Source organism: Oncorhynchus gorbuscha, unplaced genomic scaffold (assembly GCF_021184085.1).
Source record: "Oncorhynchus gorbuscha isolate QuinsamMale2020 ecotype Even-year unplaced genomic scaffold, OgorEven_v1.0 Un_scaffold_2057, whole genome shotgun sequence".
Classification (NCBI taxonomy): Eukaryota; Metazoa; Chordata; class Actinopteri; order Salmoniformes; family Salmonidae; genus Oncorhynchus; species Oncorhynchus gorbuscha.
In genome coordinates, this window is record NW_025746659.1 from 1 (window position 1) to 25148 (window position 25148).

The 25148-nt window shown below is 44.6% G+C and overlaps 1 protein-coding gene across 1 annotated transcript in view; it reads right to left on the minus strand.

Moving 5' to 3' along the window:
• Positions 1–6717: 6717 nt before the first annotated feature.
• The window catches only part of LOC124024901 (metalloproteinase inhibitor 2-like), a 55018-nt gene continuing 36587 nt past the window's right edge, over positions 6718–25148 (minus strand). Inside the window, exon 5 of the mRNA XM_046338633.1 lies at positions 6718–7096. Within this exon, the coding sequence (XP_046194589.1) occupies positions 6962–7096 (135 nt within the window). The 3' untranslated portion in view covers positions 6718–6961. The remainder of the gene's footprint in view (positions 7097–25148) is intronic.

Consider the following 25148-nt stretch of genomic DNA (forward strand, 5'->3'; position numbering starts at 1 on the left):
CCCGTTCATCTTCCCTCCCCCTCCCGTCCTTGTCGAGAGCGCACCTATTTACAAGGTACATAAGATTATGGACATGCGTTCTCGGGGACGGGGTCACCAATACCTAGTGGATTGGGAGGGTTACGGTCCTGAGGAGAGGAGTTGGGTTCCGTCTCGGGGCGTGCTGGACCGTTCGCTCATCGATGATTTCCTCCGTTGCCGCCAGGATTCCTCCTCGAGTGCGCCAGGAGGCGCTCGGTGAGTGGGGGGTACTGTCATGTTTGTCATTTATTGTCATGTCTTGTCCCTGTGCTCCCCATGCTATTCGTTTCCCTCTGCTGGTCTTGTTTGGTTCTTTCCCTCCTTCTATCCCTCTCTCTCCCCTCCCTCTCTCACTCTCTCGCTCTCTCTTCTCTCTGTCGTTCCGTTCCTGCTCCCAGCTGTTCCTATTCCCCTAATCATCATTTAGTCTTCCCACACCTGTTCCCGATCCTTTCCCCTGATTAGAGTCCCTATTTATTCCTTTGTGATCCGTTCCTGTCCCGTCGGTTCCTTGTATTGTATTCACCATGCTGTGATTGCGTTTCGCCCTGTCCTGTCGTGTTTTTGCCGTGATTGTGTATCACCCTGTCCTGTCGTGTTTTGTGCCTTCATCAGATGCTGCGTGTGAGCAGGTGTCTCAGTCGACTACGGCCTGCGCCTACCCGAAGCGACCTGCAGTCTGTGGCCGCTTCTCCAGTTGTTTCCCCTCTACAAGTCTAGAGGATTTCTGTTATTCCGTTTTGGACTTTAATAAACTCTGTTTCTGTTAAGTCGCGTTTGGGTCCTCTTTCACCTGCATGACACCTAAACTTTACAGGCCATCTACTCACAGGAAAAAAAGCTACCAACTCAAATAATTATGATTAAATTAATCTAGGAAGTAGTTTCTAACAATTACAAGACCGATATTGATTTGTCAAGTTGTGTTGTCAGAGGACAGGTTGCAGGAAATGGTCAATGTGAAAGAGGGCAACAATCTTGTGAAAATGTCACTTGTTGTAAAAGTACATTAAAAATGAACTACAAATAAAGCACTTCAAGTACTCATTTCTTGAGCCATTAATTTGCTTGTCTCTAAACTGGAATCAAAGGCATTATTGAACATGCTCCTGGAATAGTTTGTCTAAACCAGGGCTTCAGCTTTAACGTCATTGACCAAATGAAACAACTCATTGTTTCTTCCTTGCTTTATAAGATTATATTCAGTTGGATGAACATTCAGCTGTTTTCAAGTACTAGTCAGCACTAGCAACAACAGCATTTTCTGACTTGCTAACTGGTAGTACAATGCATTTGGGGGAAGTATTCCGGCCACATGTTCAGTTACAGCCTTATTCTAAAATTGCTTAAATACAAGTTTTTCCTCAGTCTACACACTAACCCATAATGGCAAAGCAAAAAAGGGTCAGATTATATTTAACTAAATCAAATTTATTTATATAGCCCTTCGTATATCAGCTGATATCTCAACGTGCTGTACAGAAACCCAGCCTAAAACCCCAAACAGCAAGCAATGCAGGTGTAGAAGCACAGTGGCTAGGAAAAACTCCCTAGAAAGGCCGAAACCTAAAATCTTGTTTTCAGACAGTTTGCTTTGAGAAACATTTGTGCTTGGGTGCATCCTGTCTTGGATCATGATTATTCTACAACTTCATGAGTCCACCTACGGTAAATTCAATTGATTTGACATGATTTGGAAAGGCACCTAAGGTCCCACCGTTGACTGCGCAATTAAACAAGCCATGAGGTTGGAATTGTCTGAGCTCAAAGGATTGAGGCACAGCTGTGGGGAAGGTTACCAACCTTGATGGTCCCCAAGAGCACAACCTCTCTCACTGGAAGTCTGGAACCACCAAGGTTCTTCATAGAGCTGGCCCCCTGGCCAAACTGCACAATTGGGGGAGAAGGGCATTGGTCAGGGAGGTGACCAAGAACCCGATGGACACTGACAGAGCTCCTCTGTGGAGAAGGACAACCATCTCTGCAGCACTCCAATCAGTCCTTTATGGCAGAGTGGCCAGACAGAATCCACTCAGTAAAAGGCAGATTACAGCCCGCTGGAAGTTTACCTAAACGCACTTGAAACCAATTTACTCTTTGGCCTAAATGCCAAGTGTCACATCTGGAGGAAACCTGGCACCATACAGTGTAGCATGCTGTGGGGATGTTTTTCAGGGGCTGGGACTGGAAACGAGTCGGAATCGAGGGAAAGATGAACCGAGCAAAGTACAAAGAGATCCTCGATAACCTGCTCAGGACCTCAGACTTGGGCGAAGGTTCACCTTCCAACAGGACAACGACCCTAAGCATACAGCCAAGACAACGCAGGACTTCGGGACAAGTCTCAATGTCATTGAGTGGCCCAGCCATAGCCTGGACTTGAACCCAATCTAACATCTCTGGAGAAACTTGACAATAGCTCTGCAGCGACGCTCCCCATCCAACCTGACAGAGCTTGAGAGGATCTGCAGATTGAGGAAGGAATAAGAGTAAAGCTGTAACGTAACAAAACGTGGAAGTCATAACTAACCGAATGCAGTGTACATGTGGTGTGGTCAACCAGTTATCAAGTCAGAAGTTTCCTAATTCCGACTAGCATGTGAACGTGGCACTAGACAGTACTCTGATCTTGTATATATTATTTAGGGGTAGGAGACAGCCGGAATAAATAGTGTTGGTCCTTTACACACAAAATATTGGGAAATAAAAATACTGAAAGTTTACATTTAATTCATTAAATATTGGAAGATGATGTGTACAATAGGTAAATGAGAAAGTTGTTTGGATAAGGGAATTGTAAATATAAATGACACATGTTTATGTCAAGGTTTACCAGAATTGGACCCAGAAGCAGACCAGGACAAGGTGAGTATAAAGATGGTGAGTATTTATTAATCAATGAGAATGTGGAGGTAGATAGTTCCGGGTGGAGGAGCGGGCAGCAGAGGTGGGTTGATGGGAGTGGATAGGCAGATCCAATGGATAACACTCTGGCGACGAGCAGACAGGGATGGGGTATGGGTTCTGGGTGAATGGCTGTAGACAAAACAAATGGCGGTAAGTTAAAGGCAAGCAAGACGTACAAAACAATAAAACAAAACAAACTTTATAAACTGGAGGCTGGTTCTTGGGCACAACATACTGTTCATGGCTAACGATCCGGCAGGGAATGGATGTCAGGTCAGAGCTTTTGAAGGGGAGAGGTGATGATCAGGACAGGTGTGCAGATTACTGATGGGATACAGGTGCGGGTGAACATCTATCTCCCAACAAGCTAATTCGCCCGGCAACCAGACAGGGTGCGTTCCAGGACACCGGAAACACACTCCAGGACAGAAACACAGGCAAACAGACTCAAGAAGCGGGATTCGTGACAGTACCCCCCCTCTGACGAACTCCACCGGGCGGACTACCTGGAGCGCCAGGGTGGAGGCGGTAGAAGTCACGAAGCAGGTCGACATGAAGGATCTGACGCCGAGGAATCCAACTCCTCTTCTCTGGACCATATCCTTCCCAATCCACGAGATATTGGAAACCTCGACCCCGCCGTCTGGAATCCATTATGCGGCGCACCGTGTAGGCAGGACCACCTCCGATCATCCGAGGAGGAGGAGGACGAGGGGGCAACAGAGGACTGAGGAGAACCGGCTTGAGGCAGGAGACATGAAAGGTGGGGTGTACTCGAAGCGTTGCCGGCAATTTGAGTCGGACCACAACGGGGTTAATGATTCTCTCCACCACAAACGGACCAATGAACTTTGGTGACAGTTTCCTCGACTCAGTCCGTAGAGGAAGATCCCGTGTAGCCAACCAAACCTTATCTCCGATGGTATAAGCGGGAGCAGGAATACGGTGACGATTCGCCTGGATCTGATACCGGTCAGAAACTCTAAGGAGGACCTTCCTGGCCCGATGCCAGGTCCGGTGGCAACGATGAATGTGGGCCTGGACAGAAGGAACCGAAAGATCCCTCTCCTGAGAAGGAAACAAGGGAGGTTGGTATCCATACAGGCATTGGAAGGGGGACATCCCAGTGGCAGATGAAGGAAGGGTATTATGGGCATACACTCGACTCAGGGTAATTGAGATGACCAAGAGGTGGGATCAGAGGAGACAAGACAACGCAGCGTGGACTCCATCTTCTGGTTGGCTCTCTCCGCCTGACCATTAGATTGTGGGTGAAATCCAGAAGTGAGACTGACTGTAGCTCCAATGGCCAATCAGAAGGATCTCCAGACAGCAGAGGTAAACTGAGGACCACGGTCAGAAACAATGTCACTGGGCAATCCGTGGACCCTGAAAACCTCCCTAACCAGGATCTCGGACGTCTCCGTGTCAGATGGAAGCTTGGAGAGAGGGACAAAATGAGCAAACTTGCTGAATCTGTCCACAATGGTCAGAATGACTGTGTTCCCAACAGAAGGGGGCAATCCCGTGACAAAATCCAGGGCCAGATGCGACCAAGGTCGCGGATGAATAGGTAGGGGGTGAAGAAGCCCAGAGCTGGGCCGATTGGTACTTTTGTTCTGAGCACAAACATGACATGCGGCAACAAACCTCCGGGTATCTTCTCCCATGGCAGGCCACCAAAATCGTCTGTGCAGTAGCGCCATAGTCCGAGCAACACCAGGGTGACAAGCTATCTTGCTGGCGTGGGACCACTGAAAAACAGCAGAACGGACCGACTCAGGCACCAACAACCGACCGGGTGGACCGTTACCGGGGCCGGGCTGCGTCCGAAGGGCCGCCATCACATCCTCCTCAATCTTACTTGTAACGGCTCCCACGACAAGGTTCTGGGGAAGAATCATCTCAGTCTTGGCCCCACTTTCATCCGTCTTGGAGAACATCCGGGACAAGGCGTCCGCTTTGCCGTTCTTCGACCCAGGTCGGAACGTCAGGGAAAAATTGAAGCGTCCAAAAAACAAAGCCCACCTAGCCTGACGGGAGTTGAGACGTTTAGCCGATTGCACATAAGCCAGATTCTTGTGGTCAGTCCAGACCACAAACGGTTGCTCCGCTCCCTCCAACCAGTGACGCCACTCCTCCAAGGCAAGCTTCACAGCGAGAAGCTCCCGGTTACCCACATCGTAGTTTCTCTCAGCTGGTGAAAGACGACAAGAGTAGAAGGCGCAGGGATGGAGTTTACCGTCAGTGGAGCTACGCTGGGACAGGATGGCGCCCACCCCCACATCAGACGCGTCCACCTCAACAACAAACTGACGGGAAGTGTCAGGTTGAGAGAGGATCGGCGCGTTGGTGAATCGGCTCTTCAAGTTCAGAAATGCTCGGTCTGCCTCAGGAGTCCAACAGAAAATTCTGGTGCAAGACGTCAGAGCAGTTAAATGGGCGGCCACCCGGCTGTAATCACGGATAAACCTCCGATAGAAGTTTGCAAATTCCAGGAATCTCTGGAGCTGCAATCTCGTACCGGGCCGGGCCCAATACCGAACCGCCCGAACCTTCTCTTGGTCCATCTTGATCTCACCCCTGGAGATGATGTACCCGAAGAAGGATGTAGTGTGGGCGTGAAAATCACACTTCTCTGCCGTCACAAACAGACTATTACTATGAGGAGCTGTGACACTTGGCATTTAGGCCAAAGAGTAAATTGGTTTCAAGTGCGTTTAGGTACACTTCCAGCGGGCTGTAATCTGCCTTTTACTGAGTGGATTCTGTCTGGCCACTCTGCCATAAAGGACTGATTGGGGTGCTGCAGAGATGGTTGTCCTTCTCCACAGAGGAGCTCTGTCAGTGTCCATCGGGTTCTTGGTCACCTCCCTGACCAATGCCCTTCTCCCCCAATTGTGCAGTTTGGCCAGGGGGGCCAGCTCTATGAAGAACCTTGGTGGTTCCAGACTTCCAATGAGAGAGGTTGTGCTCTTGGGGACCATCAAGGTTGGTAACCTTCCCCACAGCTGTGCCTCAATCCTTTGAGCTCAGACAATTCCAACCTCATGGCTTGTTTAATTGCTCAGTCAACGGTGGGACCTTAGGTGCCTTTCCAAATCATGTCAAATCAATTGAATTTACCGTAGGTGGACTCATGAAGTTGTAGAATAATCATGATCCAAGACAGGATGCACCCAAGCACAAATGTTTCTCAAAGCAAACTGTCTGAAAACAAGATTTTAGGTTTCGGCCTTTCTAGGGAGTTTTTCCTAGCCACTGTGCTTCTACACCTGCATTGCTTGCTGTTTGGGGTTTTAGGCTGGGTTTCTGTACAGCACTTTGAGATATCAGCTGATATACGAAGGGCTATATAAATAAATTTGATTTAGTTAAATATAATCTGACCCTTTTTTGCTTTGCCATTATGGGTTAGTGTGTAGACTGAGGAAAAACTTGTATTTAAGCAATTTTAGAATAAGGCTGTAACTGAACATGTGGCCGGAATACTTCCCCCAAATGCATTGTACTACCAGTTAGCAAGTCAGAAAATGCTGTTGTTGCTAGTGCTGACTAGTACTTGAAAACAGCTGAATGTTCATCCAACTGAATATAATCTTATAAAGCAAGGAAGAAACAATGAGTTGTTTCATTTGGTCAATGACGTTAAAGCTGAAGCCCTGGTTTAGACAAACTATTCCAGGAGCATGTTCAATAATGCCTTTGATTCCAGTTTAGAGACAAGCAAATTAATGGCTCAAGAAATGAGTACTTGAAGTGCTTTATTTGTAGTTCATTTTTAATGTATTTTACAACAAGTGACATTTTCACAAGATTGTTGCCCTCTTTCACATTGACCATTTCCTGCAACCTGTCCTCTGACAACACAACTTGACAAATCAATATCGGTCTTGTAATTGTTAGAAACTACTTCCTAGATTAATTTAATCATAATTATTTGAGTTGGTAGCTTTTTTTCCTATGAGTAGATGGCCTGTAAAGTTTAGGGGTCATCAATATCCAGAAACTACTTGGGCGGTGCCACCCCCTTTTACCAGGCACAGGATCCATCATCCCCCTTGATACAGGCAATGTTATTGTCCCAGGGTCCGCTTTGGCCAATGTCCATCCACAGGCACTCATCTGAGGTGCTGATTGGACAGGGAAGGGAAGTGCAGCGGATGATCTGTGGATCAGAGAAGGGAGAGAAAGACAAAGCACACTGACTGATAATTACCCACATGGTGTAGCTCTTGCATTTGACAATGGTGACCAGAGTGCTAAGTCTGCTGTGTAAATATACAACAAAACATAGTAATAGTCTGAGAAGAGAGGAGACAGGTTGAGAGAGGATCGGCGCATTGGTGAATCGGCTCTTCAAGTTCAGAAATGCTCGGTCTGCCTCAGGAGTCCAACAGAAAATTCTGGTGCAAGACGTCAGAGCAGTTAAATGGGCGGCCACCCGGCTGTAATCACGGATAAACCTCCGATAGAAGTTTGCAAATCCCAGGAATCTCTGGAGCTGCAATCTCGTACCGGGCCGGGCCCAATCCCGAACCGCCCGAACCTTCTCTTGGACCATCTTGATCTCACCCCTGGAGATGATGTACCCGAGGAAGTATGTAGTGTGGGCGTGAAAATCACACTTCTCTGCCGTCACAAACAGACGGTTCTCCAATAACCGCTGCAGGACCTGCTTAACATGCTGGATGTGGCTGGAAAGCTCCTTGGAGAAAATCAGGATGTCATCCAGGTAAACGAATACAAACAGACCGATCATATCCCTCAGCACGTCATTCACCAAACTTTGGAACACTGCTGGAGCGTTGGAAAGTCCAAACGGCATCACCTGGTACTCGAAATGTCCCATAGGTGTATTGAATCCAGTCAACCACTCGCCCCTCTCTTTGATCCGAACCAGATGATACGCATTGCGTAGATCAAGCTTCGTAAACACAGTAGCACCCTGTAAAGAATCGAAAGCGGAGCTCATCAAGGGCAAGGGGTACTTGTTCTTGACCGTAATATCATTCAACCCCCGATAATCAATACACGGTCGAAGAGAGCCATCCTTCTTACTCACAAAAAAAAATCCAGCTCCCAGGGGTGATGACGAGGGACGAATGAGACCTGCAGCAAGAGACTCCTTTATGTATGTCTCCAGGGCTTCCCGCTCAGGTCGAGAAATACTGTATAACCGTCCCTTGGGAAAGGCAGCTCCAGGGAACAGCTTAATTGTACAATCATAAGGTCGGTGGGGAGGAAGTGACTGAGCTTTCTGCTTACTGAACACCTCACCCAACTCGTGATATGTTTCAGGAACCAGGGACAAATCAGGAGGAGCAGACTCACTGACCCGACTGGGGACAGCATGAGAACAGGCAGTCCTGAGGCAGTTAGCATGGCACTCAATGCTCCAACTAGTTACCTTACCAGTCACCCAATCGAACAAAGGATTGTGTTCTCTTAGCCAGAGGTATCCAAGAACCAGAGGAACATGGGGGGGGAAGGCAAAATGAAAAAATAAATAACCTCTGAATGATTCCCCGACAACATCTTAACCGGTTCAGTCCTCATAGTGATCCGTGCCAGACTACTGCCGTTCAGAGTGGTTGCTTCAATGGCTTCCCTCGCTGCCTCCGCCTGCTTCCATGGCAGGCTTCTGTCTCCTGCCATATGGGGGTGGGGTTATATCCTTCCTGTTTGGTCCTGTCCGGGGGTGTCCTTGGATGGGGCCACAGTGTCTCCTGACCCCTCCTGTCTCAGCCTCCAGTATTTATGCTACAGTAGTTTATGTGTCGGGGGGCTAGGGTCAGTTTGTTATATCTGGAGTACTTCTCCTGTCCTATTCGGTGTCCTGTGTGAATCTAAGTGTGAGTTGTCTAATTCTCTCCTTATCTCTTTCTTTCTCTCTCTCGGAGGACCTGAGCCCTAGGACCATGCCCCAGGACTACCTGACATGATGACTCCTTGCCGTCCCCAGTCCACCTGGCCATACTGCTGCTCCAGTTTCAACTGTTCTGCCTTATTATTATTCGACCATGCTGGTCATTTATGAACATTTGAACATCTTGGCCATGTTCTGTTATAATCTCCACCCGGCACAGCCAGAAGAGGACTGGCCACCCCACATAGCCTGGTTCCTCTCTAGGTTTCTTCCTAGGTTTTGGCCTTTCTAGGGAGTTTTTCCTAGCCACCGTGCTTCTACACCTGCATTGCTTGCTGTTTGGGGTTTTAGGCTGGGTTTCTGTACAGCACTTTGAGATATCAGCTGATGTACGAAGGGCTATATAAATCAATTTGATTTGATTTTGATTTGATCACAGCCAGAGAGGTTCACAAACTCAATCCAAGCTTGATGAAAACTAAGGCATTCCCTTTCAGTCCTCATATAATGCTACACAAACAAGTCATATAAGCATGATTGACATTATTCATTATCTCTTGTTAACATTGATTCCTGCATGTGACTGACTGATACCTCACGATGATTATTCCCTCAAAGCTAGGACCTTGAAACCAAGATGCTCCTTTTAGTTCCCAGAGCATACTGGGCGTACTGACAGTTGGTCTGAGGAAGAGGTCACAGTCACCTGCACAAACCAATATAGAGAGAGGAGATGCTGTGAACAATTCGAGGCCATCACTTCAGACAATAAAACTTTCTCACAATGGGCTGCATCTCAATCACCGCATCCGCCACTGGCAGCCTTCTGCATCTGAGGTGGAAGGTGGCTGAGCTACAGCGGTGTTTGTCGGACCGTGAGACATCCTGAAAATCAGTCTTCTCACAAAGATATAGTGTATGACTCCTGTATGGAAAGGCAAGACTCTCACGAAACATGTACATGTCAGTGTCTTAATGAAACAACAAGGAGGAAGCAGAAAAATCTGTTTTACTGGCCTGCTGCATCGGACGGGTACAGTAGGCCTAACATGACATGCCAACAACAAACCCTGAACTTTCATATACATGCATAACTGACCAAGTTATGAAAGATAAGCATTGTCATTTTAACTCCGTAAAGTGAGTGTGGAATAGGCGAACAACAATAACAAACCACAACGATGACAAACCACCTGGTTCTGACAACTTGGATGGGAAATTACTGAGGATGGTAGCGGACTATATTGTCACTCCTATTTGCCATTTCTTCAATCTTAGCCTGCAGAAAAGAGTGTGCCCTCAGAACTGTAGGGAAGCAAAAGTTATTCCGCTGTCACGTTCGTTGTATGGAGGAGACCAAGGCGCAGCGAGGTAAGCGTACACTCTTCTTTAATAAAGAAAGAACACTGAACAAAACAACAACACGTGAAGCAAATATGAGTAGTGCAGACAGGCAACTAAAAATAGAATAAGAACCCACAAATACCCTAGACTAAATGGCTACCTAAATATGGTCCCCAATCAGAGACAACGATAAACAGCTGCTTCTGATTGGGAACCAATTCAGGCCACCATAGACATACAAATACCTAGACTAACAAAAAAAACTAAAATATACAAAAAAAACTAGACAATACAAAAACTAACATACCCACCCTAGTCACAGCCTGACCTAACCAAAATAATAAAGAAAACAAAGATAACTAAGGTCAGGGCGTAACATCCGCTACGAAAGAATAGCGAAGCATCTTGTACCTGTTCAAACAACTGACCAATCAACATGCTACAATTTTTGGATTAAATTGTGTTTGTCCAGATACAATGCTATTTCACATTAAACAAATTAACACCTGACTTTCAGCATGCTTATAGGGAAGGGCACTCAACATGTACGGCCCTGAAACAAATGAATGATGATTGGCTGAAATTAATTGATAATAAGAAGATTGTGGGAGTTGTTTTTGGTAGACCAGTGCAGTTTATTACATTATCAATCAGTCTGGTGTTATAAAAACACATGTGTTATGTCTTTACATTATCTACCATATCGTGGATTGAGAGTTAGCTATCTAATAGAACACAGCCTGTTCTTTAATGGATGCCTCTCTAACAAACCAGGTAGAACTAAACCTCATCTAAAACCCTAAACTTCATCTAAAACCCTAAACTTCATCTAAAACCCTAAACTTCATCTAAAACCCTAAACCTCATCTAAAACCCTAAACTTCATCTAAAACCCTAAACTTCATCTAAAACCCTAAACTTCATCTAAAACCCTAAACTTCATCTAAAACCCTAAACTTCATCTAAAACCCTAAACCTCATCTAAAACCCTAAACCTCATCTAAAACCCTAAACCTCATCTAAAACCCTAAACCTCATCTAAAACCCTAAACTTCATCTAAAACCCTAAACTTCATCTAAAACCCTAAACCTCATCTAAAACCCTAAACCTCATCTAAAACCCTAAACCTCATCTAAAACCCTGAACCTCATCTAAAACCCCGAACCTCATCTAAAACCCTAAACCTCATCTAAAACCCTAAACCTCATCTAAAACCCCAAACCTCATCTAAAACCCTAAACTTCATCTAAAACCCTAAACTTCATCTAAAACCCTGAACCTCAACTAAAACCCTATTTGAGGTAGATATGTACATGAAGGCAGGGTAATGTGACTTGGCATCAGGATAGATAATAATAAGGTATTTGAGGTAGATATGTACATGAAGGCAGGGTAATGTGACAAGGCATCAGGATAGATAATAATAAGGTATTTGAGGTAGATATGTACATGAAGGCAGGGTAATGTGACTAGGCATCAGGATAGATAATAATAAGGTATTTGAGGTAGATATGTACATGAAGGCAGGTTAAAGTGACTAGGCATCAGGATAGATAATAATAAGGTATTTGAGGTAGATATGTACATGAAGGCAGGGTAATGTGACAAGGCATCAGGATAGATAATAATAAGGTATTTGAGGTAGATATGTACATGAAGGCAGGGTAATGTGACAAGGCATCAGGATAGATAATAATAATAGTAAAATAAAGAGCAGAGTAGCAGCATATGATGTGTAAAAGTGTGTGTGTGTGTGTGTGTAGTGTATGTCAACATGTGTGGGTTTTGTGTGAGAGTGTATGTTCAGTGTGTGTGTACAGTATGTACTGTGTATTTATTTAGAGTTGTGTGGATGTGAATATAGTCACTGTAAGATAGGGTCAATGAATGTAGTCCGAGTCACCAATTAATTTACTATTTAGTCGTCTTATTAAGCAGTTTTATGACTTGGGGGTAGAAGCTGTCTCAGAGCCCGTTGGTCCAAGAGCTGATGCAGGGACTTTAAGGCTTACAGGGTTAGAGTTGACGCAAGTGTTTTCTTCTACAGAAAACCAAAAAATTGTAAGGAATTCCAGTAAAAAAAACTGATCTTTCTGGTTTATACCCATTTTTTAAGTGAAAGATGGACAATTTATGTCCATTATGGCAGCTAGGCAAGTTGAGCCTGCTCTGTTGTTGTCCCATTAGGCAGCGAACTTTTAACAGAAAACAACTGAACTGCAAAGAATTCCAGGGGCGTCACAAAATACATTTTTTTAAGCCTGCTACACTGGAAGTGTAACTTTTAGTCAGGGCGAGCAGAGACACATTTATCCTATTACTCAGGCCGAGATACACTATTTAGCGGTAACTAACCAGCCTAACCACACCAGCTTCGCCCTCATGTGGGTGATAACAAGCTAGCAAGCATGCTAGGTAGTGATACACATTGTTAGAAAACTAGATTTTTCTGCTTCTTTCATGTTGATTAATTAAGAGACCGACAAGTTCTGGCATTTCTGTGTGTAAACCACAATTTTCCCATTTTCAGGCAAGTTACCAAAATCATCAGTTAACCAAGAAAGACTGCAGGCTTGGCCAATGGGGATGTCCCTTTCAGACCTTATCAATCTCTGTGGAGGGTAAGACAGTGATTAATCAGTTGCAAAACGGTTTTATATGGGCCATAATGAGAACAGAGTTTGTCTAATCAGAACACCTACGAAATGTATTAAAACAACTAGAAAAGGACATTTACTGAAGTAAATGTGGTATGCTTGCTCGTCTAGAAGTATTTATTGTGAAGTAGCACTTATTGTGAAGTAGTTGTAGTATTGGTAGTGATGGCAGTAGTAATGGTAGTAATAGTGTTTTATAGGCCACGTGTTCTTTATAGTGAGATATTTTGGGGTGGTTGAAACTTTTAAACAAGATTACCGGGTTCTCTTAATGCAACTCCGTGCAGTCAACGGCAATATCTGTTTTAGCTATAATTCCAGGAGCCACTTGTGGATTTGACAGCTCTAACACGGTTCCACCTCAGTCACCGCCAAAACAACTGCTATGTGAATGTTGGCTAAAGAGGATCTGATTGAATAGAGCCCTAAGTCTCAGAGCTTTGCACACCTAGATTTGGCAATTTTTGCCCAATATTTGCTAGACAGCAATTTTCAAGGACATTTCAGTCAGGAACTTTGTAGATTATTGTATTTCTGAAAGGTGCATTCCTCTCCCAGTGTCTGGTGTAAGCAGACTGAAGCAGGTTTTTCTTTAGGATTTGACCTGTGCTTAGCTCCATCCTGTATCTTTTTATCCTGAAAAACTCCCCAGTCTTTGCCAAGGTCAAGGATTCACATATCATGATGCAAATCAAATTCAATCAAATGTATTTATATAGCCCACCAATATGCTTTAAAATAAAGAGGCAGTTACTCAGTGATATGTTGTTGGATTTGCCCCAAACTTAATGCTTTGCATTTAAACCAAAAAGTGTATCATTCAAGATGTTTTTTGCAGTATTACTTTAGTGCCTTGTTACATACAAGATGCATGTTTTGGAATATTTTTATTTTCACTGTCATTTAGGTCATTATTGTAGATTCACTACGATGTTGATCCATCCTCAGTTTTCTCCCATCACAGCCATTGATGTCCGTAGTCATTTTAATATCCCCATTGGCCTTGTGGTGACACCCCACAGCAGTTTCCTTCCTGCCCTGCAGCTCAGTTCAGAAAGACGACTATCGTTTATGTCTGGGTGGTGTTATACATAATCCACAGCATAATTGTTAACTTTGTTACCCATCTACCAATCACTGCCCTTTTTTATAAGCCGTTCAAAAAGCTCCCTGGTCTTTGAGGAACCTTGCAGATGTATAAGGAACAGAGGAAGGGTAGTCACTCAAATCATGTAAACCACTATTTCAGTCCATGTCATTTATGTGATTTAAGCCAAATGCTTTCCCTTAACTGCCTTTAGGCCTAAATTAGGTTAATACTTTACAACTAGTTTTTGTTCATTTGTCTGTATTTCTGGGGGATCCCTATTTTTTTGTTCATTTGTTTGTATTTCTGGGAGGGGGTCCCTATTTTTTGTTAATTTGTCTGTATTGTTTGGGGGGGGATCCCTATTTTTTGTTAATTTGTGTAACGACGTTCGTCTGTTGAAGAAAGAGAGTCGGACCGAAATGCAGTGTGTTGGTTACTCATGACTAATGGGAAAAAACACGTACATGAAATAACTGAAACTAAATACAAAAAAACAACAAAACGGAACGTGAACCTATTACAGCCTATCTGGTGACCACAACACAGAGACAGGAACAATCACCCACGAAATACAAAGCGAAACTATGGCTCCCTAAATACGGTTCCCAATCAGAGACAACGATAAGCACCTGACTCTGATTGAGAATCGCCTCAGGCAGCCAAGCCTAACAGCACCCCTAATCAGCCGCGATCCCAACTAATACAAACCCCAATACGAAAACAACATATAAACCCATGTCACACCCTGGCCTACCCAAACATATAACAAAAACACAAAATACAATGACCAAGGCGTGACAATTTGTCTGTATTTTTTGGGGGGGGGGTCCCTAAATTTTTTATTCATTTGTCTGTATTTTTTTGGGGGGGGGGTTCCCTTACAGAAAACGTTTGACCTCTGTCATTGCCAACAAAGGGCATATAACAATGTATTGAGATAAACATTTTTGCTATTGACCAAATACTTATTTTCCACCATAATTTGCAAATACATTTTTTTAAGTGGGAGAACTTGCACAATTGGTGGCTGACTAAATACTTTTTTTGCCCCACTGGTCTTCCAATTGGAATATACAGTATATTATTCACACACCTACTGCAGATTTGAAATATTTACCTCAATTCCCTACCATCCCACTCAATGTGTCACTACTGAGACATGGTGAAAAAGTTGCAATAAAGGAAGAACCACATACAGTAGAGTTCATTTTAATTAACCTTCTATTACAGATGAACATATAAAAATATATTAACATGCCAAATTAAAAACATGATTTAACCTGATTTACAAAACCTTTACATTTCATTTAGAGAAGTATAATCTCTATTGTGTGTTAATTTGCATTTCGGTGTCAAGTGTCAATCATAGAGATAAATGGAGGACTCTAGATGGATATAACTCATTTTTGGGAAAGACATTGCCATCGAGGGCTTCCCCCATTTAAAAGTGGTCAACTGGGTGGGGATTCCTATGGGTTGGGATTAATCAGCCTATGATCAGAAAGTATTGTCTTCTTCAAATTGGGTTGCCTATGGTTTGTAAACTAAAGACTAAGATAATATCCAGGAGCTAAGACCAAGATTTATACCAGGACATTTGTCCCAAGACCCAGACCCAATAAGTTGAGACCATGACAAGTTAAAGACTGAATTGATGTGGTCTCAAGACCAAGACCACTCGATCAACAGTCCATGGGCCCTTTCTTCAATTGTAAGAAATGAAAAGTACATTAGAGTAGAGTACAGCAGAGTAGAGTAGGGTACAGTACAGCAGAGTAGAGTAGGGTACAGTACAGCACAGTAGGGGACAGTACAGTACAGTACAGCAGAGTAGAGTAGAGTACAGTACAGTAGAGTAGGGTACAGTACAGCACAGCAGAGTACAGTACAGTACAGCAGAGTAGGATACAGCAGAGTAGAGTAGAGTACAGTACAGTAGAGTAGGGTACAGTACAGCACAACAGAGTAGAGTAGGGTACAGTACAGCACAACAGAGTAGAGTACAGTACAGCACAGCAGAGTAGAGTACAGTACAGCACAGCAGAGTAGAGTACAGTACAGCACAGCAGAGTAGAGTGTAGCAGAGTAGGGTACAGCAGAGTAGGGTACAGTGCAGTAGAGTAGAGCAGAGTAGAGTACAGTACAGTACAGCAGAGTAGAGTAGAGCAGAGTAGAGTAGGGTACCGTACAGCAGAGTAGGGTACCGTACAGTACAGCAGAGTTGAGTAGGGTACAGTACAGCAGAGTAGAGTACAGTAGGGTACAGCAGAGTAGAGTAGGGTACAGCAGAGTAGAGTAGAGTAGGGTACAGCAGAGTAGGGTACAGTAGGGTACAGCAGAGTAGGGTACAGTAGGGTACAGCAGAGTAGGGTACAGTAGGGTACAGCAGCGTAGGGTACAGTGCAGCAGAGTAGAGTAGAGCAGAGTAGAGTAGGGTACAGTACAGAAGAGTAGAGTACAGTAGAGTAGGATACAGTAGAGTACAGTACAGCAGAGTAGAGTAGAGTAGGGTACAGCACAGCACAGCAAAGTAGAGCAGAGTAGAGTAGGGTACAGCAGAGCAAAGTAGAGCAGAGTAGAGTAGGGTACAGCAGAGTATAGTAGGGTACAGCAGAGTAGAGTAGGGTACAGCAGAGTAGAGTAGGGTACAGCAGAGTAGAGTAGGGTACAGTACAGCAGAGTATAGTAGGATACAGTACAGCAGAGTATAGTAGGATACAGTACAGCAGAGTAGAGTAGGATACAGTAGAGCAGAGTAGAGTACAGTAGAGCAGAGTAGAGTACAGTAGAGCAGAGTACAGTACAGCTGGGTATGATACAATAGAGTACAGTACAGCAGTGTACAGCAGTGTAGAGTACAGTACAGCAGTGTAGAGTACAGTAAATATAATAATAATAATAATATTAGTAGAGTACAGTAGTGTACAGTACAGCAGTGTAGAGTACAGTACAGCAGTGTAGAGTACAGTAGGGTACAGTACAGCAGTGTAGAGTACAGTAGGGTACAGTACAGCAGTGTAGAGTACAGTAGGGTACAGTACAATAGAATAGGGTTCAGTAGAGTAGAGTAGGCTACAGTAGAGTAGGGTACAGCAGTGTAGAGTACAGTAGGATACCGTACAGTACAGTAGAAAGGGTTCAGTACAGTAGAGTCGGCTACAGTAGAGTAGGGTACAGCAGTGTAGGGTACAGCAGAGTATAGTAGGGTACAGTACAGTACAGCAGAGTAGAGTAGGGTACAGCAGAGTAGAGTAGGATACAGCAGAGTAGAGTAGGGTACAGCAGAGTAGAGTAGGGTACAGCAGAGTAGAGTAGGATACAGCAGAGTAGAGTAGGGTACAGCAGAGTAGAGTAGGGTACAGCAGAGTAGACTAGGGTACAGCGGAGTAGAGTAGAGTACAGTACAGCAGAGTAGAGTACAGTACAGCAGAGTAGAGTACAGTACAGCAGAGTATAGTACAGTACAGCAGAGTAGAGTACAGTAGAGCAGAGTAGAGTAGGGTACAGTACAGTTGGGTATGGTACGATAGAGTAGAGTAGGGTACATCAGTGTAGAGTACAGTAGGGTACCGTTCAGTACAGTAGGCTACAGTAGAGTAGGGTACCGTACAGTACAGTAGAATAGGGTTCAGTAGAGTAGAGTACAGTACAGCAGTGTAGAGTACAGTAGGGTACAGTACAGTACAATAGGGTACAGTAGAGTAGAGTACAGTAGTGTAGAGTACAGTAGGGTACCGTTCAGTACAGTAGGCTACAGGAGAGTAGGGTACCGTACAGTACAGTAGAATAGGGTTCAGTCGAGTAGAGTACAGTACAGCAGTGTATAGTACAGTAGGGTACAGTACAGCAGTGTAGAGTACAGTAGGGTACAGTACAATAGGGTTCAGTAGGGTAGAGTAGGTTACAGCAGTGTAGAGTACAGTAGGGTACCGTTCAGTACAGTAGGCTACAGTAGTGTAGAGTACAGTAGGGTACAGTACAGTACAATAGGGTTCAGTAGAGTAGAGTAGGGTACAGTAGAGTAGGGTACAGTAGAGTAGGGTACAGCAGTGTAGAGTACAGTAGGGTACTGTTCAGTACAGTAGGCTACAGTACAGTAGGCTACAGTACAGTAGGCTACAGCAGAGTAGGCTACAGCAGAGTAGGCTACAGTAGGGTACCGTACAGTACAGTAGAATAGGGTTCAGTACAGTAGAATAGGGTTCAGTACAGTAGAATAGGGTTCAGTACAATAGAGTAGGGTTCAGTACAGTAGAATAGGGTTCAGTACAGTAGAATAGGGTTCAGTACAGTAGAGTAGGCTACAGTAGAGTAGAATAGGGTTCAGTACAGTAGAATAGGGTTCAGTACAGTAGAATAGGGTTCAGTACAGTAGAATAGGGTTCAGTACAGTAGAATAGGGTCCAGTACAATAGAGTAGGGTTCAGTACAGTAGAATAGGGTTCAGTACAGTAGAATAGGGTTCAGTACAGTAGAGTAGGCTACAGTAGAGTAGAATAGGGTTCAGTACAGTAGAATAGGGTTCAGTACAGTAGAATAGGGTTCAGTACAGTAGAGTAGGCTACAGTAGAGTAGGGTACAGTACAGTAGAATAGGGTTCAGTACAGTAGAATAGGGTTCAGTACAGTAGAGTAGGCTACAGTAGAGTAGGGTACAGTACAGTAGAGCAGAGGTTTATTCCCCAGGGTCTGCCTTTTCACATATTGAGATAGTCTGCAGTAATTACAACACCAGCATGATTTTGTTCAATTTGAGGGACCGAGGAAAATGTTGTTTTGATGCTTATTTCCTGCATTTCAACATAGTTTAACAAGACTGCTAACATATTTTAGATAGGCTATATAATAATGATGATGGATATGGGAAAATAAATTTGACCCGATTTCCCCAAATATGTTTTATGGTCATTTATTTGAATCATACATACTGTATTTTATGAGGCAAAGTGAACAGATCAATTGACAGCAACAGTCACACATTGTAGAAGATTGATGCCGTGTTCACATGCTAGTCAGAACTAGGAAACTGACTTTAACTACAACCAGATAGCAAGTCAATCACGTGTCGCATTCAACGAATTAGCAAGTTGGATATTTCAGACTTTGCTCGTTCTGACTGAATGTTGAAGTGGCATACTTCCCAAGCAACATCCAATTTCTTTGATTCTTCGACTTCAGGTCGTAGCTCAGCTTCTGAATGTCAGAGACAAACCAAAGATATTCCCATGTGCATCAGAGTTGCAGTATGCAAAAGTACAGTACACTAAAGTAGAGCACAGTACATTCCAGTACTGTATGGCACGTTATAGATTTCTATGTTTTGGCCAAATACATTTCAATGTTTGGGCTCTTGGAGGGTTGGAACCCTCCCTGCTGTCTATGCATCTCAATACTCTCCACTGGGTATGGTAGTGGGTGCCAGGCGCACCGGTTTGTGTCAAGAACTGCAACACTCCTGGGTTTTTAATGCTCAACAGTTTCCCGTGTGCATCAAGAATGGTCCACCACCCAAGACACCCAGCCAACTTGACACAACTGCGGGAAGCATTGGAGTAAACATGGGCCAGCATCCCTGTGGAACGCTTTTGACGCCTAGTAGAGTCCATGCCCACATGAATTTAGGCTGTTGAGGGCAAAAAAGGGGGGGTGGAAATCAGAATTAGGAAGGTGTTCCTAATGTTGGGTATACTCAACATATATCTATCTTTATGGTGTCAATTGTTGCAGTTGTGAGAGTTTCGGTTTGGACAATTTTGACTTAACATATAGCTGGCCATCTTTCAATTGGACAGATGTACAGTACCAGTCAAAAGTTGACACTTACTAATTCCAGGGTTTCTTTATTTTTACTATTTTCTACATTGTAGAATATTTGAGGAAACAAACTATGAAATAGCAAATATGGAATCATGTAACCAAAATAAAAAGTATTAAACCAATATATTTTATGAGATTCTTCAAAGTAGCCACCCTTTGCCTTGATGACAGCTTTGCTTTCTCTCAACCAGCTTCATGATATATTTCAATTAACAGGTGTGTAACAGTACTCTTCTGGCATTGTGTACATCAGTCATCGACACGGAACTCCAATATGTAGCACCAATCATGTAGCTTTATTCTGATAAGAACGACACAAGATTGCACGTCATGCAATGCCCGTCTCACCATCCAACTCTGCACTCACGCACGCTGGTTTGGTGCTTGTTCACTGGGCAGTTACCAAAATAATACAATTACAATATAATATCTTTAACAATGTACCTGATAAGAACGACACAAGATTGCACGTCATGCAATGCCCGTCTCACCATCCAACTCTGCACTCACGCACTGTACAAAATATATGAACCCCCCCACCAGACACAGTAAGTTGCTAGCTAATACTGGCGTGAATTCTCTACAACAAAATGCACAACAAATATTCTCCAAAAACCCCTGCATCTTATGTGTGATGTTTGAACTATTTGATATAAATTGTACATTTAAATCATCACTTGAGAGCATAAAATCACTTTTGACGTACGGTGCTTTGCAACCAACAACTTACCGCTGGTTTGGTGCTTGTTCACTGGGACGATTCTAACTGGAACATCCCCCCTCGTAAGCAAGCTACGCAAACCAGCCAATAAGATGCCATGTTGAGTAGGTGAAGGCAAGACAAACTCAAACCAAAAACCCATTGGCTTAACAATAAAGTGGCAAGGGCAATCACCAATATAACCCTGTTACACTCCCCCCTACTGAATTCCACTTGCCAAGAAAAATAACAAAATACAAAACGGCACTGTGCAAACATACCAGATACAGAGACACTCAACATATGTACAGAATAATCCAGAGAATTTTTTTTTTACTACCTAATAGAGAAAACTAAAAGGTAACGCTGTGTATATCAAGGATGCAGACCCTGCTTTAAATCAGTCACTAAATATTCCAGTCCTTAGACTATTCTCCTTGAGAATTAGAGTGAAAAGCGTCTGCTAAATGGCATATATTATTATTATTATTATTAAAAGTGGTTGATCAATCCCCTTAGCCCTCATAGGTAAACATGCCCTGTCACATGTTAAGTACACTCGGTGACTTTAAAACATCCAAGTAATAAAATAAACCACCATAAGAGACTTTATCACATGTCACATTACCATCCTGCAACCTCTAATTATGGTCACAATGATGTAAAAGCAAAACAGATAAAAGATGTCAATACGATTGACCCTCTATTCACATATTTTACCTTCAAGAGCTAACTTTCTGCTGATTCATAATCTCAATCAGTCTTGACACTGGTTTAAATAGCCTTCCTGCCCTTGACCTAATATGACCCCGACTACCTTCAACTGCATAAGGGGTAACAGTGTTGTGCACTGTTGCAATAGTGTGTCCGTCAACACAGTCAGTACGTAACTGATCAGGTAAGGAATGGTCCGCGTTTGGTAGGTCAGTACGGATATCGTAAGCAGACTGGTCAATTAGCTCACTCACTACACTGTTACAGTCTCGGTCAGATTCTTGAAGACTCTCTGATCGAGGCAGACCTTCCAGCTGCAGTATATCATCCACGGAAACCAAAGGTGGAATATCCTGAGCATCCAAGGATCGCACATCACCCACCAGGCTTGTGTCACCTGTTCCTTCAGAAGACAACTCTGACACCCACACTCTGGTTCTGTACTCAGCACCATCATCCACTGCAGTGTCCATGGCAGCTGAGACCACTAGGCTGTCATTCATGTCCTCAGACTCTGTTAATCCAGACATGTCTGTTCCCTCCTCAACAGCAGCATGGGGAAGAGGAAGAAAGTTGACTGGCATTATCAGATTGCGATGTACCGTCTTCTCCCGTCCAGTGGAGCTTTTCTGAATCTTAAAAGTGTGACTGTCAGCATTCAATCCAGTGACAAGGTAGACAGTATCCTCCCAACGGTCAGCGAGCTTCCGCTTTCCCCGCTCCCCCTTGTTAGCCAGCAATACTCGATCCCCAATCTCCACTGGTGCTCCTCTGACTCTTCTGTCATAAAGGTCAGCATGCCTCTTCAACTGCTTTGCTGCAGATGCCTGTGCTGCATTCAAGGCTTCTTTCAGATCTCTCCTCAAAGACTGAACAAACTGGTCATAGTCGACAACTTCTGGGTTCTCTATGACCGAGCCAAAGACTATGTCAACAGGCAGTCTTGGCGTCCTCCCAAACATTAGCAGGAAAGGGGCAAAGCCTGTGGTCTCGTGGATCGTACAATTGTATGCAAACGTAAGGGACTTCAGCGCCTGAGGCCATCTGTGCTTAGCTCTCATTGGCAGGGCCCGGATCATGTTTCCCAAAGTCCTATTCATCCTTTCGCAGGACCCATTCCCCATCAGATGGTACGGCGTGGTGTGAGACTTCTGAACGCCTGCAACACTCAACAGTTCGGCTATTAAAGCGCTCTCAAAGTTGGCTCCCTGGTCTGAGTGTATACGGCGTGGCATCCCGTAGACACAGAAATAGTTGTTCCACAACTGATGAGCTACTTACTTAGCAGACTGGTTCGGACACAAGAAGGCATGAGCTAATTTGGTAAAGTGGTCAGTAACAACGAGCACATCCAAGGATTTGTTTGAAGAATCTTCTACAGACCAGAAGTCTATGCACACTAGTTCAAGAGGCTCAGTTGTTATTATGCTCTCAAGAGGAGCTCTTGCTTCCGGATCAGGAGTCTTGCTCACCACGCATCTCCTGCAGCACTTCACATAGGCTTTTACCTCCCTCTCCAGGCCATGCCAGAAGAACCTCTGTCTTGTCAGGTAGACTGTTCTCTGTTGGCCCTGGTGGCCAGCTTCATCATGGACACCCTTCAACACCATTGCTTTCATGGAGGCTGGAACCACATACAGATACATTTTCCTCTTTGTAACCACATTCTTTGAAACACGATACAGTACACCCATCTTCATGGTCATCTTGTCCCAACTTCTGAGAAGACCCAAAACCTCAACACTCTCATGGGCACGCTCTCTCCGGGATGGTCTTCTCCCCCTCTCAACAAAGAAGATGACTTTGCTGATCACGTTGTCATCACGCTGCTTACTCATCAGTAGGTCGTGTGGCAGAACATCGACATTGGTCGGCTCTGATGGCATAACAGCCTGTGGGAGCTGTGGCAACAGCAGTGCATGTGAGCCCACTTCACCCACCCAGCACCTATGTGAATGAAGAACAGCTGCAACTTCATGTCTTGATAAAGCACCAGATGGGGGGTCAACAGTAGCCTGACAGCTAATGACCACTTCGTTGGAGTCAAAGGCTTTGTCAAAGGGGTGGCTGGACCAGCGAAACACATCTTGCACTCTGTCTGTGCGCACAGCGTCGGCTTCAGTTAGTAAGGTCTCGTACGGGACCCTTGTCAGGCGATGGAGTGCACTGGGTCGTACGAAGGGCTCTCTGCTCAAAGCATCTGCAACAACATTCATTTTTCCAGGGATGTATTTAATGTCAAACTCGTACGGTGCCAGCTTGGCGACCCATCTCTGTTCACAAGCATCAAGCTTTGCTTTGGTCAGAATGTATGTCAAGGGATTATTATCCGTCCATACCGTGAACTGCTGTCCCCGTAGCCAGTGGTGGAACTTGTCACAGATAGCCCATTTCATGGCAAAGAACTCGAGCCTGTGCGCAGGATACCTTGACTGTGCATAACTGAGGGACTTGCTCGCGAAGGCTAGAGGTCTCGCTGTAGCTCCCGGTTCTTGCACCTGAGATAGCACAGCACCTAAGCCATTGCTGGATGCATCCACCGAGAGTAGAAAGGGTTTTTCAAAGTTGGGGTGGGCCAACAAAACCTGGTCCAGCAAGGCTTGCTTTAGCTGGAATAAGGCCTGTCTGCATTCTGTTGTCCAGTCGGCAGCCGTCAACTTCCTGACAGGTGAGCTTCGCTTCTTTTTCCAGCGTGGAGCCTTGTGTCCAGTAGTCAATCCAAAGAGAGGCTTTGCAATGGTCGAGCAACCTTCAATGAACTGTTGATAATACACCACCATCCCAAGGAATGACCTCAATTTCTTCTGAGATGGAATGTCAGTGCCATCTTTCATCAGATCAGCTTCTGTTACTCCTGTAATGGCCCTCACCTTCTCAGGGTCTGTAGCTACACCATCCGCACTAATGATATGCCCCAGAAACTTCACAGACCTCTGCAGAAAGTTACACTTTTTTGGCGCCAACTTCAGGTTGTGAGCCTTGAGACGCTCAAAAACAATTTCCAGGCGCTGTATAGCCAGATCTTCAGTGGGCGCATAGACCAAGACATAGTCAAGGTAACACAGCAGGCTAAGAAAGTTCTGATCCCCAAAGATGTTTAGCATCATCCTCATAAAGGTTGCCGGACTATTTCATAACCCCTGTGGCATTCGATTGTATTCGTACAATCCAAATGGAGACGTAAAAGCTGTGAATCTCCGGTCATCCTCATGCACTTCCACATTGTAGTAGCCAGAGGTAAGGTCCATTGTCGAGAAAAAGGCATTTCCACCTAACGCAGCCAGCGCGTCAGCCTGGTGAGGGAGTGGGTGGGCGTCTTTGATGGTGCGAGCATTGAGCAAACGAAAATCAGTACAGAGTCTCAGGTCTCCAGACTTCTTCCATACAAGGACAAGGGGAGAGGCGAACTCACTACTAGACTTCCTTATGATATCATGTTCTTCCATCTCATTCAATGCTTGTTTGAGCTTCTCATAATTATTTGGTGAAAGGCGTCGGTAGGGCATCCGAAAGGGTTTCTCATCACTCAGTTGAATGCGGTGAAGACATCCGGAAGCTTTTCCACAATCCAACTTGTGCCTGGAAAAAATTGACTGGTACTCAGCTATGAGCTGGGTGAGTTTCTTCTTACCAGCAAGAGACACTTGACAGGAGGAGAACACCAATATCAGTCAAACCTAAGTCACGTAAGACCTCAGGCTCGCTTGAACTGTCAGGTCCGTCAGTATCGTGAAGTTGGCTGGAACCGTCAGTCAGTGTCAAGTCATCTTGGCAGTCAGTGAGTATATCAGCCGTTCTCTGCACTTGCTGCGGTAAAGCTGCTGATGAACCATCATTCATACCCGAACAGCCAAAGTCCTCTAGAGCCATGCAAGGAAAGACATCGGCTAGAGTGGCGTTTCGTCTCAATGTCACTGTCTTCTGAGAAGGGTTTATCACTCTAACAGGGAGCCACCCATCCCCCCGCAATAGAGCTACTGTCCTCCCTACCAGTATTGACCTTGGTGTTGACCTTGAACTGCTGGGCTC